The sequence below is a fragment of the Schistocerca serialis genome, chromosome 2 (assembly GCF_023864345.2).
Source record: "Schistocerca serialis cubense isolate TAMUIC-IGC-003099 chromosome 2, iqSchSeri2.2, whole genome shotgun sequence".
NCBI lineage: Eukaryota > Metazoa > Arthropoda > Insecta > Orthoptera > Acrididae > Schistocerca > Schistocerca serialis.
In genome coordinates this window covers 450,478,329-450,493,722 of record NC_064639.1, presented here as the reverse complement: position 1 = coordinate 450,493,722, position 15,394 = coordinate 450,478,329, and the positions used below count along the sequence as shown (strand labels likewise).

General features: G+C 37.0%; 1 protein-coding gene across 3 annotated transcripts in view; it reads left to right on the top strand.

Annotated features, from left to right (window-relative positions):
* Positions 1–15,394, top strand: part of LOC126457328 (obscurin) — a 684,258-nt gene that overhangs the window by 280,188 nt on the left and 388,676 nt on the right. For all 3 annotated transcript variants that reach the window (XM_050093526.1, XM_050093528.1, XM_050093527.1), the window contains 4 exons: positions 1,155–1,400; positions 2,895–3,036; positions 3,292–3,476; positions 12,602–12,729. In XM_050093526.1, coding sequence (XP_049949483.1) covers positions 1,155–1,400; positions 2,895–3,036; positions 3,292–3,476; positions 12,602–12,729 — 701 coding nt within the window. The remainder of the gene's footprint in view (positions 1–1,154; positions 1,401–2,894; positions 3,037–3,291; positions 3,477–12,601; positions 12,730–15,394) is intronic.

Below are 15,394 nucleotides of genomic sequence, written 5' to 3'. Positions count from 1 at the left end.
GCGGGTCCGATCTGGGGCTGACTTATGCCCCCAAATCTGGGAAGGGATGTGCTAGCATTGCACATCTATCTGGTCAGGTCTCACAGCCTTTTATATATGCTTATAGTTATTTGACTTCATTTATAGAATAACGAGTATAAATAAAAGGAAAATTACAGGAAATTGAGCATACTCAGATAATACTATGAAGCACTATAAGTATTGAAAGATTAACTGCAAAAAGTGAGATATACAAGTGTATCTTATTCTTTATTAGTTGCATGTATTGGGTGCTATGATATCAGATTGTGGTCTGTTATATTACTCACTGTTGTCACAAATGAGTGATATTTATTACAACAGTCGGTCACATCGTGATTATGCTACAGGAAAAATGGAAACAAATTTTATTGCCGGCTTATTCCCCTTTTTGTGAAGACTGACCCAAAGGACGTTCCTATAAAGGAAATATTGGGCTTGGCATTCTTTTCGTTGCTGAACCAGCATTTGTGCAACCAGCAGTAGTAGATATCTGGTGGCTATTTTGGCTTAATGTGTATATTACCGCAAAATTGAGAAGAAATACTCATTAGTCTTGAGAAAAGTATTTGAATTAAATCATGCACAGTTCAATTCAAATAGAAATATCCCACATTTGCAAGTGTTATATGTTTAAAATGCTTGAATCAACATAGGTTTTTTGTTAATTGTAGTAACTAAAAATACTCATTTGCTCCCCCATCAGTGTAATTTATCACAATTATTTCTTTGTTGAAATGCAGGTTTTTTTGAGTTGCGCCAGTTTAATGTTTTTGAGTTGCATTTATATCATGGTGTCATTTTCATATGTTTATGGTATTTCTTTTTGCTGATGGTTTGGTGGTAAATTTTATTCAGACAAAAACTTAAATGTAATTTATAATTTTTTGTAGCTGTTTATTCTTTGTATGAATAAAAGTGACACAAAATGTCATGTTATTATAGAAATTAAAATGCTTGTACTCAGATTTGAAGCTATTGTAGCATAGTAAATGTTGAATTTGCAGCAAGAGTATTCAGTTAATATTACATGAGGTGTCACTCAGGACAAACATTTATTTCACTTGAATGCCCTTTGGTTAATGGTTTTATGGTAAATACAGTGTAAATAATAATTGATGTTTAAACTGTTTCAGCTGGACAGAATGCTATATTTCAATGCAAAGTTGCCTCTGATTCACCAACTAATATGACATGGCTGAAAGATAATCGGCCAATGGATGATAAGCTAGCAGACAGAGTTAAAATGGAATCTAAAGATAGCAGCAGTTTCAAACTGGAAATTCAACACTGTCGTGAGTCAGACACTGGTATATATACAGCTAAAGCATCCAATGTCGTTGGAAGCTCCACATGTACTGCACAACTAGTTGTTCAGGACAGTAAGTTTTTAAAAAATGCAAAATTTATTATTTGCACATTCAATAATACCTTTTCCCACTTGCAACTCTCATAAAGAAACATTGTGAGTTTCATGTAGAATAACATTTTCCATGAAGGACGTGTGGTAATGTTAAGAGCAATGTATTGATTGGAGCTCAGATTTTGTGAAAGGACTATTTCTTCTCAGTTATAAATCAAATTTCTGAAATTGAATGAAAACTGCACATAGTAATTTAGTTTGAAAGTAATCTATAGGTATGTTGCCAACAAGAATATAGTACAAATATCAAATCTGATAGAAACTTGTGCTCTCAGTGGTAAAGATATCAATATAAGTTAGTAGGCTTTCATAGCCAGTGTGATTTTGAATAAAATAATTTTGAGCATTGAGATATGTCACTGCAAACTACTACAGCAACAAATTGCAGACATGTGACTTTTAAAATTTTCCAAGTGAACTGAATTTTTAAACAAATTTTGGGTTTGCAACCAGTCATCAATTAATTCATTGCACGATGTTTTGACTGGGCACCTGCCAGTCATTTCCAGGTGAGTCATCGAATACTAACAGTTAGCCTTTGATGGGTCACCTGAAGGTGACTGGCAGGTGCCCAGTCAAAATATTGTGCAATGAATTAAATGACAACCAGCTGTAAGTCTGAAATTTGTTTGGAAATTACTGATGTTTTGACCAACTTGGAGAAATTAGTTGCTTCAGTTGTTAACAATGACATGTCTCAATACCCAAAATAATTTTATGCAAGACATTGATAGTATGCTCGTGAACACAATAATTTTCTGAGATGTATATGCATCCCACTAGCTCATGACAGACAAATTATTACAAACAAAAAATAACACACAGTTGCCCAAAAACAAATGTTGGATAACAGGAGCCATGATTACATAAAAAGTTGTAGACACCATTCAGGGATAGCTTAGACTTGTATTGGCAGCTGCTAACTGTGCTTCACAGAGTCAAATGCTTTTACATATTATAAAAACAGATTACACTTATAACATATGCAAACAAGTATTGCAGACTATATATATCAGAGATAATAACCTAAGTCAGGTGATAATATGCATAAAGAGCAAAAATATATATCAAGTTTGCAGAGAAAAATTTTAAGTTTTAATGTCAAAAGAAATATGTGATATCTCAACCTAGTCACAGTTATTATGTACTTTTCAAGTTTTATAGATATGAGACAGAAAGGTAGATAGAGAGATAGATAGGTATAATATGAGAACATTTTATGAATGCTTAGGCTGTATAACTTAATTAACTTAACAGAGGATACATTAACTTAATTAAGATTATACAAGATACATTTAAACATAACCTGGAAAATTCATAAGTGTAATAATTATACAGTAATTTTCAGAATTATTTGCAACTGTTATTACTGGCAGTGACTCTTCTTAGCTATAAGTTTTTTAAGTTTTGTGGAAACGGTTTATCTGAAATTAAACTCATTTCTGCTTCACAGTTAGTGAAGAAGAAAGGGCACGACGTGCTGCAGCAAATAGTCCGAGTTTCTTAATTCGGCTTAAGGACACAGAACTGCTAGAAAATACATATTTGCGATTTATGGTAAAAGTTCAAGGTACACCGAACCCAGAAGTAACATTGTAAGTATATTTTTGATAGAATATTTATTAAAGATGCTGAAAACATGAAAGTAATTTAATTTCTAATGTATAATTGTGTGTTTATATTTTATAATTGATAATTTATTAGGAATTAAACACAGATACAGTATATTTTGAGCAAGTACCAAATAGATTGTAGACTTTGTTTCAGGTATCCCTCTTGCTCTAACTTTATGTCTGCATACATGCACACTACTTACCTTTTAAAGATAATATTCCTTTCATACATTTCAGCTATAAGGATGGGAAACCTATAGAAAAAGGAAGTGACCACATTCAAGTTGTAAGAGATAAAGCCGAGTCTGGATACTATGAACTTGTTATTACTGATGTCCACCAAAATGATGCAGGAAAATATTCATGTACTGCTAAAAACAAATATGGAGAAGTGTCAAGTGAAGCAACTGTAACAGTTACAAGTAAGTTGGAGATGTATTTTGTGTTATGATAACTTCACAACATTTCTTTCCATAAGTATTCATAGAAAAAAGACCACAGAGGTAAAGCATGTCCATTTCAGTGTTGTAAATCACCCTTGTGACTGTTATGACTCCTTACCCTGCCCCTTAAAACCCACATCCTTTCGTCTTTCCCTCTCCTTCCCTCTTTCCTGATGAAGCAACCATTGGTTGCGAAAGCTAGAATTTTGTGTGTATGTATGTGTTTGTTTGTGTGTCTATCGACCTGCCAGCGCTTTTGTTTGGTAAGTCTCATATATATATATATAATAGAAGGAAACATTCCATGTGGGAAAAATTATATACAAAAACAAAGATGAGGTGACTTACCGAACGAAAGCGCTGGCAGGTCGATAGACACACACCTGCCAGCGCTTTCGTTCGGTAAGTCACCTCATCTTTGTTTTATATATATATATATATAAAAAAAGTGCTATCAGGTTGATAGACACACAAACATACACACAAAATTTTTCCCACGTGGAATGTTTCCCTCTATTATTTTTATATATATATATATATATATATATACCGCAAATTAGAAGAGCATGCCACCCTCCACCTCAAAAAATTATCCAGTCTCCTGGTTTCCCACCTCCGGAAAGGCAACTCACTCACCCTTCACAACCTATCCAGCAAACCTCAACCTCCTCTCATTGCACACGAACCCAGTCTCTCCCATCTACTCAATCTCCCACTTCCAGCTCCACTCCCTCCAAAAACTCAAAATTCCAATCAACGCAATCTGGAATCACAACACCCCAATTCAGTAGTCAACCTTTCCTCCAAACCTCTCTCCCAATCCGAAACCTCTGTCCTATCCAAAGGCCTCACCTTCAGCCCCACTCCCAGATTCAACCAAACAGCCCTCGTCAAAGATTTACTGTCCTACACTCGTACTCTCTACTGGAAATATGACTTTGCCATGAAGAAAAATGATCCTAATCCTACTCCTAATGATCCAACTCCCCAAGACACTATCCAAATTGAACCCTGCCTGGAACAGTTCCGTCCTCCGTCACAGCGGGACCCACCTCCTCTTCCTCAAAATCACCCTCTCCATACCTTCCAGGAATTTCTGACTTCCAGCCTTGCTTCTCAATCCTTCTTAAAAAACCTTAATCCTAGTCCCAACATCACCACTGCTGAAGCCCAAGCTATCCGTGATCTGAAGTCTGACCGATATATCGTCATTCTTCCGGCGGACAAGGGTTCCACGACCGCGGTACTTGATCGACGGGAGTATGTGGCTGAGGGACTGCGTCAGCTTTCAGACAACACCACATACAAAGTTTGCCAAGGTAATCCCATTCCTGATGTCCAGGCGGAGCTTCAAGGAATCCTCAGAACCTTAAGCCCCCACAAAACCTTTCACCTGACTCCATCAACCTCCTGTCCACACTGACACCCCGCACCCCTACCTTCTACCTTCTTCCTAAAATTCACAAACCCAATCATCCCGGCCGCCCCATTGTAGCTGGTTACCAAGCCCCCACAGAACATATCTCTGCCTACGTAGATCAACACATTCAACCCATTACATGCAGTCTCCCATCCTTCATCAAAGACACCAACCACTTTCTCGAACGCCTGGAATCCTTACCCAATCTATTACGCCCAGAAACCATCCTTGTAACCATTGATGCCACTTCATTATACACAAATATCCCGCATGTCTAGGGCCTCGATGCGATGGAGCACTTCCTTTCACGCCGATCACCTGCCACCCTACCTAAAACCTCTTTCCTCATTACCTTAGCCAGCTTCATCCTGACCCACAACTTCTTCACTTTTGAAGGCCAGACATACCAACAATTAAATGGAACAGCCATGGGTACCAGGATGGCCACCTCGTACGCCAACCTATTCATGGGTCGCTTAGAGGAAGCCTTCTTGGTTACCCAGGCCTGCCAACCCAAAGTTTGGTACAGATTTATTGATGACATCTTCATGATCTGGACTCACAGTGAAGAAGAACTCCAGGATTTCCTCTCCAACCTCAACTCCTTTGGTTCCATCAGATTCACCTGGTCCTACTCCAAATCCCATGCCATTTTCCTTGACGTTGACCTCCATCTGTCCAATGGCCAGCTTCACACGTCCATCCACATCAAACCCACCAACAAGCAACAGTACCTCCATTATGACAGCTGCCACCCATTCCACTTCAAACAGTCCCTTCCCTACAGCCTAGGTCTTCATGGCAAACGAATCTGCTCCAGTCCGGAATCCCTGAACCATTACACCAACAACCTGAAAACAGCTTTCACATCCCGCAACTACCCTCCCGACCTGGTACAGAAGCAAATAACCAGAGCCACTTCCTCATCCCCTCAAACCGAGATCCTCCCACAGAAGAACCCCAAAAGTGGCCCACTTGTGACAGGATTCTTTCCGGGACTGGATCAGACTCTGAATGTGGCTCTCCAGCAGGGATACGACTTCCTCAAATCCTGCCCTGAAATGAGATCCATCCTTCATGAAATCCTCCCCACTCCACCAAGAGTGTCTTTCCGCCGTCCACCTAACCTTCGTAACCTCTTAGTTCATCCCTATGAAATCCCCAAACCACCTTCCTTACCCTCTGGCTCCTACCCTTGTAACTGCTCCCGGTGTAAAACCTGTCCAATGCACCCTCCCACCACCACCTACTCCAGTCCTGTAACCCGGAAGGTGTACACGATCAAAGGCAGAGCCACGTGTGAAAGCACCCACGTGATTTACCAACTGACCTGCCTACACTGTGAAGCTTTCTATGTGGGAATGACCGGCAACAAACTGTCCATTCGCATGAATGGACACAGGCAGAGAGTGTTTGTTGGTAATGAGGATCACCCTGTGGCTAAACATGCGTTGGTGCACGGCCAGCACATATTGGCACAGTGTTACACCGTCCGGGTTATCTGGATACTTCCCACTAACACCAACCTGTCAGAACTCCGGAGATGGGAACTTGCCCTTCAGTATATCCTCTCTTCTCGTTATCCGCCAGGCCTCAACCTCCGCTAATTTCAGGTTGCCGCCGCTCATACCTTACCTGTCTTTCAACAACATCTTTGCCTCTGTACTTCCGCCTCGACTGACATCTCTGCCCAAACTCTTTGCCTTTACAAATGTCTACTTGTGTCTGTGTATGTGCGGATGGATATGTGTGTTTGTGCGAGTGTATACCTGTCCTTTTTTCCCCCTAAGGTAAGTCTTTCCACTCCCGGGATTGGAATGACTCCTTACCCTCTCCCTTAAAACCCACATCCTTTCGTCTTTCCCTCTCGTTCCCTCTTTCCTGATGAAGCAACCATTGGTTGCGAAAGCTAGAATTTTGTGTGTATGTATGTGTTTGTTTGTGTTTCTATCGACCTGCCAGCGCTTTCGTATGGTGAGTCACATCATCTTTGTTTTTAAATATATTTTTCCCGCGTGGAATGTTTCCCTCTATTTTTTTATATATATATATATATATATATATATATATATATATATATATATATATATATATATATATATATATATATATATATATATATATATATATATATATATATATATATGGTTATAATAAAGGGAAACATTCCACGTAGGAAAAATATATCTAAAACAAAGATGATGTGACTTACCAAATGAAAGTGCTGGCAGGACGACAGACACACAAACAAACACAAACATACACACAAAATTCAAGCTTTCGCAACAAACTGTTGCCTCATCAGGAAAGAGGGAAGGAGAGGGAAAGACGAAAGGATGTGGGTTTTAAGGGAGAGGGTAAGGAGTCATTCCAATCCCGGGAGCGGAAAGACTTACCTTGGGGGGGAAAAAGGAAAAAAGGACGGGTATACACTCGCACACACACACATATCCATCCACACATATACAGACACAAGCAGACGTATTTAAAGATTTGTGTGTATGTAGGTGTTTGTTTGTGTGTCTGTTGACCTGCCAGCACTTTCATTTGGTAAGCTACATCATCTTTGTTCTTTTTATATATATATATATATATATATATATATATATATCTGTGTGTGTGTGTGTGTGTGTGTGTGTGTGTGTGTGTGTGTGTGTGACACTGTAAAATTTAATGACATTGAAAACAAAATCAGTAACACTTATCCCCTGTACAAACCAGTCACTGAAATTTGCTTATGGACATTGGTTCAACATTATTGCATTGTTACTGTACAGTAGGTGTGTAGTAGTAGTGAATGATGGAACTATCCAGACGATCTGCTATTCCTATTCATTATTTCATTTATATATTGTGTTCTGCTGATCCAATCACAAGGGAAAACCTTCACGGTTCTGACATAACAGCAGAGTAATATGTCCTTTAAGTTAATTAGAGTTGGCCTAGTGAAATAAAGATTGTGTAGGGCATTTTATAAATAAGTAACTATCTTTGAGGCAGATTCATAACAACAAAATAAGTAAAACATATCTTATAAATATGTGTGAAGAAGTGTTGGATTTTGAATTATTAATGAAAGGACATTTTGCAAAGTTTGCAATGTTCAGAACGCATGTCTCTGCATATGCATGTGCTTCAAAAAATGTGTGTGTGAATGAAAATATGTATGTTAAAATTCATTCAAGACACAATATTGCCATACCAGTAGACTTCATTGTTCACTGTTTTACAGTCTCCTGGTTTATTTTCTTTTGTATGTATTGCACCAGTGCCAAAGTGGAAAATTCTAGTGAAATATGCATGGTATTCCCATTGTAAATAATAAACAGGTGAGAAAACACTACCATCGGCAATGTTTTAAATGAATAAAATGAACCATATTGTGATAATAGAACACATTTTAATGGTTGCTGATGCATTCATGTTGTGCACATTATTCTCAGCTATGACAATAGGTCACCACCTGATAGATCTATATGTCCTGCTAACACCATTCACAGATGCTGCCTATGACTAGCTCATTTCACAGATGCTGCCTATGAGTACCTTATTCAGAACACTTTTCCATAGTTGCTAAATGATGAACTCCCACAGGAGGCAAATGGTTTACACATGATGGGCCTCCAACACATTTCAGTCACACTGTTTGTGATACAGTGGATACTGTCTACCATGACTTACAGGTAGGGAGAGGAGGACCAGTACTGTGGCTTGCACATTTCCCCAGCCTCAGTGCTTTGAATGATTATCTGTGGGCACTACATAAGGAATAGTGTCATACAAGAGACATTCCTAATGCAGGTATGTTTCATCACTGTGTGACAGAACCCTGTGAACCATGCATCACTATCTGGATAGGTTTGAAAGGGTGTGAGAGAGCATAATCCAACTGGTGTATACACCTGTGGTGGCAAAGGAAGGACATTCCAAACATTTGTTATTGGCTTCTGACTTGAGAATTTTGGCAAATGTTCTTAAAGTATAAAATAATTTTCAAGCATACATTAATATGAACTTTCATTCTTATTTTGATGTGAGAAATATGCCTCCAAAGTTTACAGAAGTATTCCTGATACATCTATGAATATTACTAAACTACAGTTCACTGCCACATTTTTCTGTCTGCATATGAAGGCTATTGTCAGGAACTACTGAGGTATTTTGATATAATTTTCTAAAATAGATAGACTGATTCGTGAGAAAGGATTGTGAATAAAATATATAAATATTTCATGCAAATTGGGTGAATTATGATGAAGTTAAATTCCTAGCCATGTTTTTCTGTCTCTATGTGAAGGCTAAACTCAGGAACATTGTACGGATTTTGATAAGTTTTTCAAAAATAGATAGACTGATTCACGAGGAGGGTTTGTGTGTGTAATCCGTTATTGCTATGCCAAACAAGTTGTTCAGCCATAGATACTTAGTGCTAACCATGTGAAGCTGGTGCACATCAACTATTTAATTTGGGAAGCTGTCACTTCATATTCCATTCCAGTGACACTGATTTTTTATTCTTTGTAAATTCTATAAATCACAGTTGGTGTTCTCAAGTTTTCCTAAATACCAAAATTATCCAGCAAGGACATGGCCAAAGGAAAGGAAGTACTTGACAAACGTAACTGGATTCATTGTGTCTTAATCAATAGCCATATTATTGCTTTCCATACAATATTTCTTAACTTGACAGAGTTATAAGATATAGCCATATTGCAACAATAGTGTTGAAGTTTCATGCGATATTTCCTTTGTTCTGTTGTGCAGTGGAACGTAGTACATTAGGTTTCATTTAATTTTAATATTTCATGCAGAGGAGTGCATCACATAGTGACACTTGAAAAAAACAATCATTGTATCCTATCACAAATCAATTGTAACACAATTATCACAAAGATTTTCCATTTGTCCTACACATAAAAGTTTTTGCAACAGTATATTAATAGAACTTGAGTGCCTCCTGGAGGTATCTAGCTGTGCAGCAATAAAACCTATGAAAATACATAATATATTACTTTGTGTGGAAAGACTAATTTAAGATTGCAAAAATTGTTATCTTGCTGTATATGTTCGGAAATTTAAAACCGTGCACCTCACAGAATGAAAACACATGATATTCAGTGGATATAATACCACTGTATCACAGGTGGAATTGGTTAACTCAAACAGATACCTTGGTGTAACACTTAGTAGGGACATGAAATGGAATGATCGCATAGTCTCCGTCTTGGGTAAAGCACGAGCAGACTTGGAATATTGGTAGAACACTAAGAAAATTCAACCAGTATGGAAGGAGATTGCTTACAAATCATCTGTGCAACCCTTACCAAAATATGCTGCAAGCATGTGGGGCCTATATCAGATAGGACTAACAGGGAGTATTGAATGTATACAGAGAAGGTCATTGAAAGGTTACAGATTTGTTTGACTCACAGAAGAATGTCGCAGAGCTGTTGAAAGAACTGAACAGGCAGACTTGAAGATAGATGGAAACTATTGTGAGAAAGTCTACTAACAAAGTTTCAAGAACCAGCTTTAAATGATGACTCTGGGAATATACAAGAACCCCCTAAATATCACTCTCATAGGGATCTTGAGGATAAGATTGGTTTAATTACGCACGCACATAGGCATTTAAACAATAATTCTTTCCACACTCAATATGTGAATGAAACAGAAAAAGCCCTAATATGTTGTACAGTGGAAAGTACCCATAGATGAAGATGTAGCACCAGTGTGACATGTGTTTGCTGATTCAGTTAAAAATGTAAGTCTGGCTATGTAATATCTTACACTGTTTTGATTGTAGATTGACCATAGCAAAACCCTGGAATGTCCAGGGAAACATGATCTTATAACTTACAGTGCCTTTTAGTTACATAGTCTTCATATATACCCTCAGTTCTTAGCTATGGCATTCTTTTTTGGAGAACAAATGCACAAAATATAAACACAATTTTTAAACTCCAGAAGAGAGCCATAAGAGTAATAACCAAAAATAGTACTCAAGCTCATTATAAAGATCTGTTCAAAACGCTGGGGGTTTTAACTGCTCTGTGTAAATACATTTACCAGTCAGTTGCACACATCAAAAATAATAAACAGCTCTGTCCATGATCATGGAACAAGCTCTAGACTCAACTCACATTACCAAGGAAAAATAAACATAAAACTCAAAACAGCATTTTCTATCAAGGAATAAAAGTGTACAATAAATTACCAAAAGAGATTAAATAAACTATAAAAATACACTTATTTAAAAAGGCAGCTAAACAGTACCTGTTATGTAGTATGACATTGAAGGATTACTTAGATAAAACAGAGTAGGGGTTTGGTAAAAAAAATGTTGTACGTATAAATAATAACAATGATTATAAAACATCCAACATTCCACATAACACATTCACACTATGTTTTTTTCCTTCTTTTTTCCTTTTCTAGAAAAACTTACCCCTAAGCTATGCATAGCACAATACTAACACCTCTTCCTCTTTCTGAGATCATAATGTCACTCATTATAGAGGGACGCATACGCAGTTTTTCGGGATAGCAAATGAGAAGTTGCAGCACGGAAAATGGCCCAAAGATCACCAGTCTGTGTGTGTGTGTGTGTGTGTGTGTGTGTGTGTGTGTGTGTGTAGTGAGTGAAATGTTATGAAACAATATGTGTGTAGTATGTGCAGTGACTGATAGTGAGATATGAGTGAACAGTGTGGCATTACATTATTTAATAAGTTATTCATGTATACCAGGAGTAAATCTAATGATTGTCTCTAACTAGAAGTCTGTAAATGTATATGTATACAAATTACCTTATTTTAAATTGGTGTAAACTTGTAAATACTTTGACATGTCCTATATCCTTGTAAAAAGAGATCTAGGGACAAATATAGCTACTACTGCTACTACTGCTACTAGAATTGTTGATAAATCTGTAAATCATAGCTGACCATGGAGTTACCACTAAAAAGTGATTTAGCAACAAAAATAAAATTTATTTTCAATTATGAAAACTATTAAAGTAAAACTTGTTCTCACAGAACAAATATTGTTTGAAGGAAATCTGAAATTTCAACCTGGAAAAACTAGTAAATCTTGGGAAATTATTTTTATGAAACAGATTTGCCTCCTTGTATGCTTCACACAGTATTGTTCAGTCACTAAGGTCACAAATGAGTCAGCAAAAAACACTACCACCTGGAACTCCATTTCAGGACTGTAGCAATGAATGCGCTAGAAAAGAGTTGACAGGTTTTAGTTCAGTCTCATAAGGTAAATAGCATGGACTGTGTCATAGGCTACTCTCTCTTCAGTGACATAAGTTGTATTAGTAGTAATGAAGTTAGTGTTGATTAGAAATTCTTCTAGACAGATACCATTATGGAAGACATTATGGCATTGTGAATCATAGTAAAGTGAAATAAGTAAATAAGGACGTATATTTCATCAGGTTACATTCTGTACTTATGTCAAGCCATTTTCTGGTTGCATAATTGAACTACCCCATCTGAAGAACTTATCCTACCCTGTTGAACTCTACATTCTAGAGATGTACGTAAGGATCAATGGATACAGAATCAACAGCTATTTGCACTAACGTATGCTGCTGCTAAATTTTTCATAGTAAAATTCTATCATTTTCAAGGAAAAAAGAGAAATTAATAAAAATATATATTTTTTCCAATAGCTGAGAAGAAAATTTTTGCTGGATTAGAAACAGCAGGCCTTTTACAGCCTGGAGAAGAACCAAAATTTACATGGTTACGAGATGGAAAACCATTTGATCCTGAAGAGCGATTTAAAGTGTTGTTCAAGGTAATGAATGTAGTTTATTTACTAGCTAAATGTTCACAAAATACCTCACTGAATAATTTTCTCCTTCCTTTCAGTGTTTGATAACTTTTGCTGCAGAAAATACATGTCATGACTGCTGGCGCTGTGTTTATTATAACCATATTTTGTGTGGTGTTACTGGATGAACTGTAATCTTCTTTGTAAGCCATTGTCACAGATAATTATAATCCTTTTAGAGAAACACCTTTTGCTTTCGTAGTGATTTCTTTTCCTGTTAATGTAGTGTATATCTAAGATTTGAGTTTCTAATGAAACTGTTGTCATTTCTGAAACCTACCTGCAGCCTTTGCCCTACCACAGAACAAGGAATGAGGATACCCTTTGGAGCAGGGGTAGCTAGGACTAAAGGGTCCTGAAGTAAAAGGTACTACGCACAGAAAATGAAATTTACTTTTTATGGATATCAATCTTATTGTGTTATTGACAAAATTGTACTTCAACAATTATGTAATGCACACACTTATTAAGAAAAACAAAATACCACTGGGATTGGCCTCATTACATAACAACACATCCAGTTTTCAATTTAATTCAACAAGGCCCAGCCAGTTAAGATTCTTAAGTTTCAACTAGCCCAACCTGCCTTTAAAACAAATGACACAAGCTAACATGTAACCCAAATTCAAAAGCCCTTTCATTGCTAAATTGTTACAAGAACTTAATATTCCTCGTGGTTCTCAACAGTTTCACCTAAAAGAATCATTTATGATTCTTGGTTTCTGTTGGCACTAGCTGCTCTATCAGAATAACCATACAAGCCATAGTATCATTCAGATCAGCATTGGCTCTAACCATCTACATATGATTGCACAGCACTCAAAATACTAACATTTTAATTGACATGTAGTGGTCTTAAAAACTTAACTCAACTTCCCTGCTTGAAACGACAGTAGCCCCTTAAATTGTGAATATACAATATAAAATAAGATAAATTTACCAATGGTATAAAGATTGCACAGACACACAAAACATGGAGTTTAACTTGGTGCTTGGCCACTTTGAATTCACAGTTTGATTTGGCACTTAGTCATTTAAATTTTCAAACTAAACAACCTTTTGAATATTGAAATACCTGCAGCAACAACTGTTTTAACAGCTGACACAAACAAATTAAATTTTAAGTTTAACTTGGCTGTCTTTAAGTTCTTAAATGGATTGTATCAATTTGAATCGGCACTAACCATTTAAGTTTTGAAACTACACGAGCAGCTCACGCAAACAGATTAAATTTTATGTTTAAGTTGCACTTAGCTGTCTTTAAATTCTCAAATGAATGAATCAGTTTGAATCAGCACTAGCTGTTTTAATTTTCAAACTACACAAACAGATAATATTGAAATGCCCACGGTGCTAACCATTTTAATAGCTTACACAAACCAATTAGATTTGAAGTTTAGCTTTGTGCTTACCCTTCTTTAAATTCTCAAATAAATTCAGCAATTTGAATTGGTACTAGTCGTTTTAACTTCAGGAATACACCAGAAAAATTTTGAATCCAGCTCTTGGCCTCACATAACACCAAAAAAAAATTTTTTTTTAAACAGCTTCACAGCTCTAGCTGCCACTAAACTAAGCAGGTTAACAATTTTCCTGAGCAATGACAGGTACTTGTGAGTTTCAGTTTAAAGGACTAATGAAGCTAATTGTCTAACAGGACATTCTCAAACATAGGCCTCGATCGACACAGAACACGAAAATAGTACTTGCATTAACAGGTGTCTTCAGTGCTGAGAATGCACATGATTACACGTAAGTACAGCCAGTCACATGAAATTATGTGGGCACTAGCTGCTTGATACTTAATCAGATGTAAGTTTACAACTTGTCAATGAATAAGCCCTCTAATCATGCAATATAACAGGTGGAAGGTTTTAAAATTATTCTGTGATGACAACTTAAACATAGAAACATAATGGTACAATTGGAGGCAAGACATAAACCATTTTACTACCACAAATTACTCCAAGACAATGCATATGGCAATATAGCCAGAACGTGTTAAAGATGGCAGTAAGAATAATAGCAACAGAGAATATTTGAACTAGGGGGTTCTAGCCATTCACATATCAACCAATAGCTCATATGCAAAATTTCCTTTGGTAAAATAGTTCACTAGCCTGTGTTGGTCCCAAATGTTTAACTTGAGAAATATCAGATATAACAACCACTGAGCTACTACTACAGCCACACAACAGAGAGTTTAAGGGCCTTTAGCCACTCTGCACTTTAGATGCTTTTAAACACACATAAGTTTAAGTACATAGCAAGTGGCTATTAAGTAATAACCCAGATGTACAACACCTGTTAATTTTAATCACAATGCTTTACAGTTGCCCACTAAGACACAACCCTGGAGCATATCCCCAAGACTGCCACTTTCTAGCCAAACCCACACAAGATTTCGCACAACCCAAGTTTTTCAGCACACAACAACTTGAGTTTTACGAAAAATAGCTGATAAACTCTCCAGGAACGTACTTAACGATGATGTTATCGTGAATCTAGGAGTAGTAGTTCCTGCTCTGCACTCCCAAATATTTGAGATGCCAGCCACAGTGGCTTGTTTCGTCCTCACTAAACAGCACAGTGCGAGGCACTGCTGCTCTCGATTTAGGTTCGCTCATGC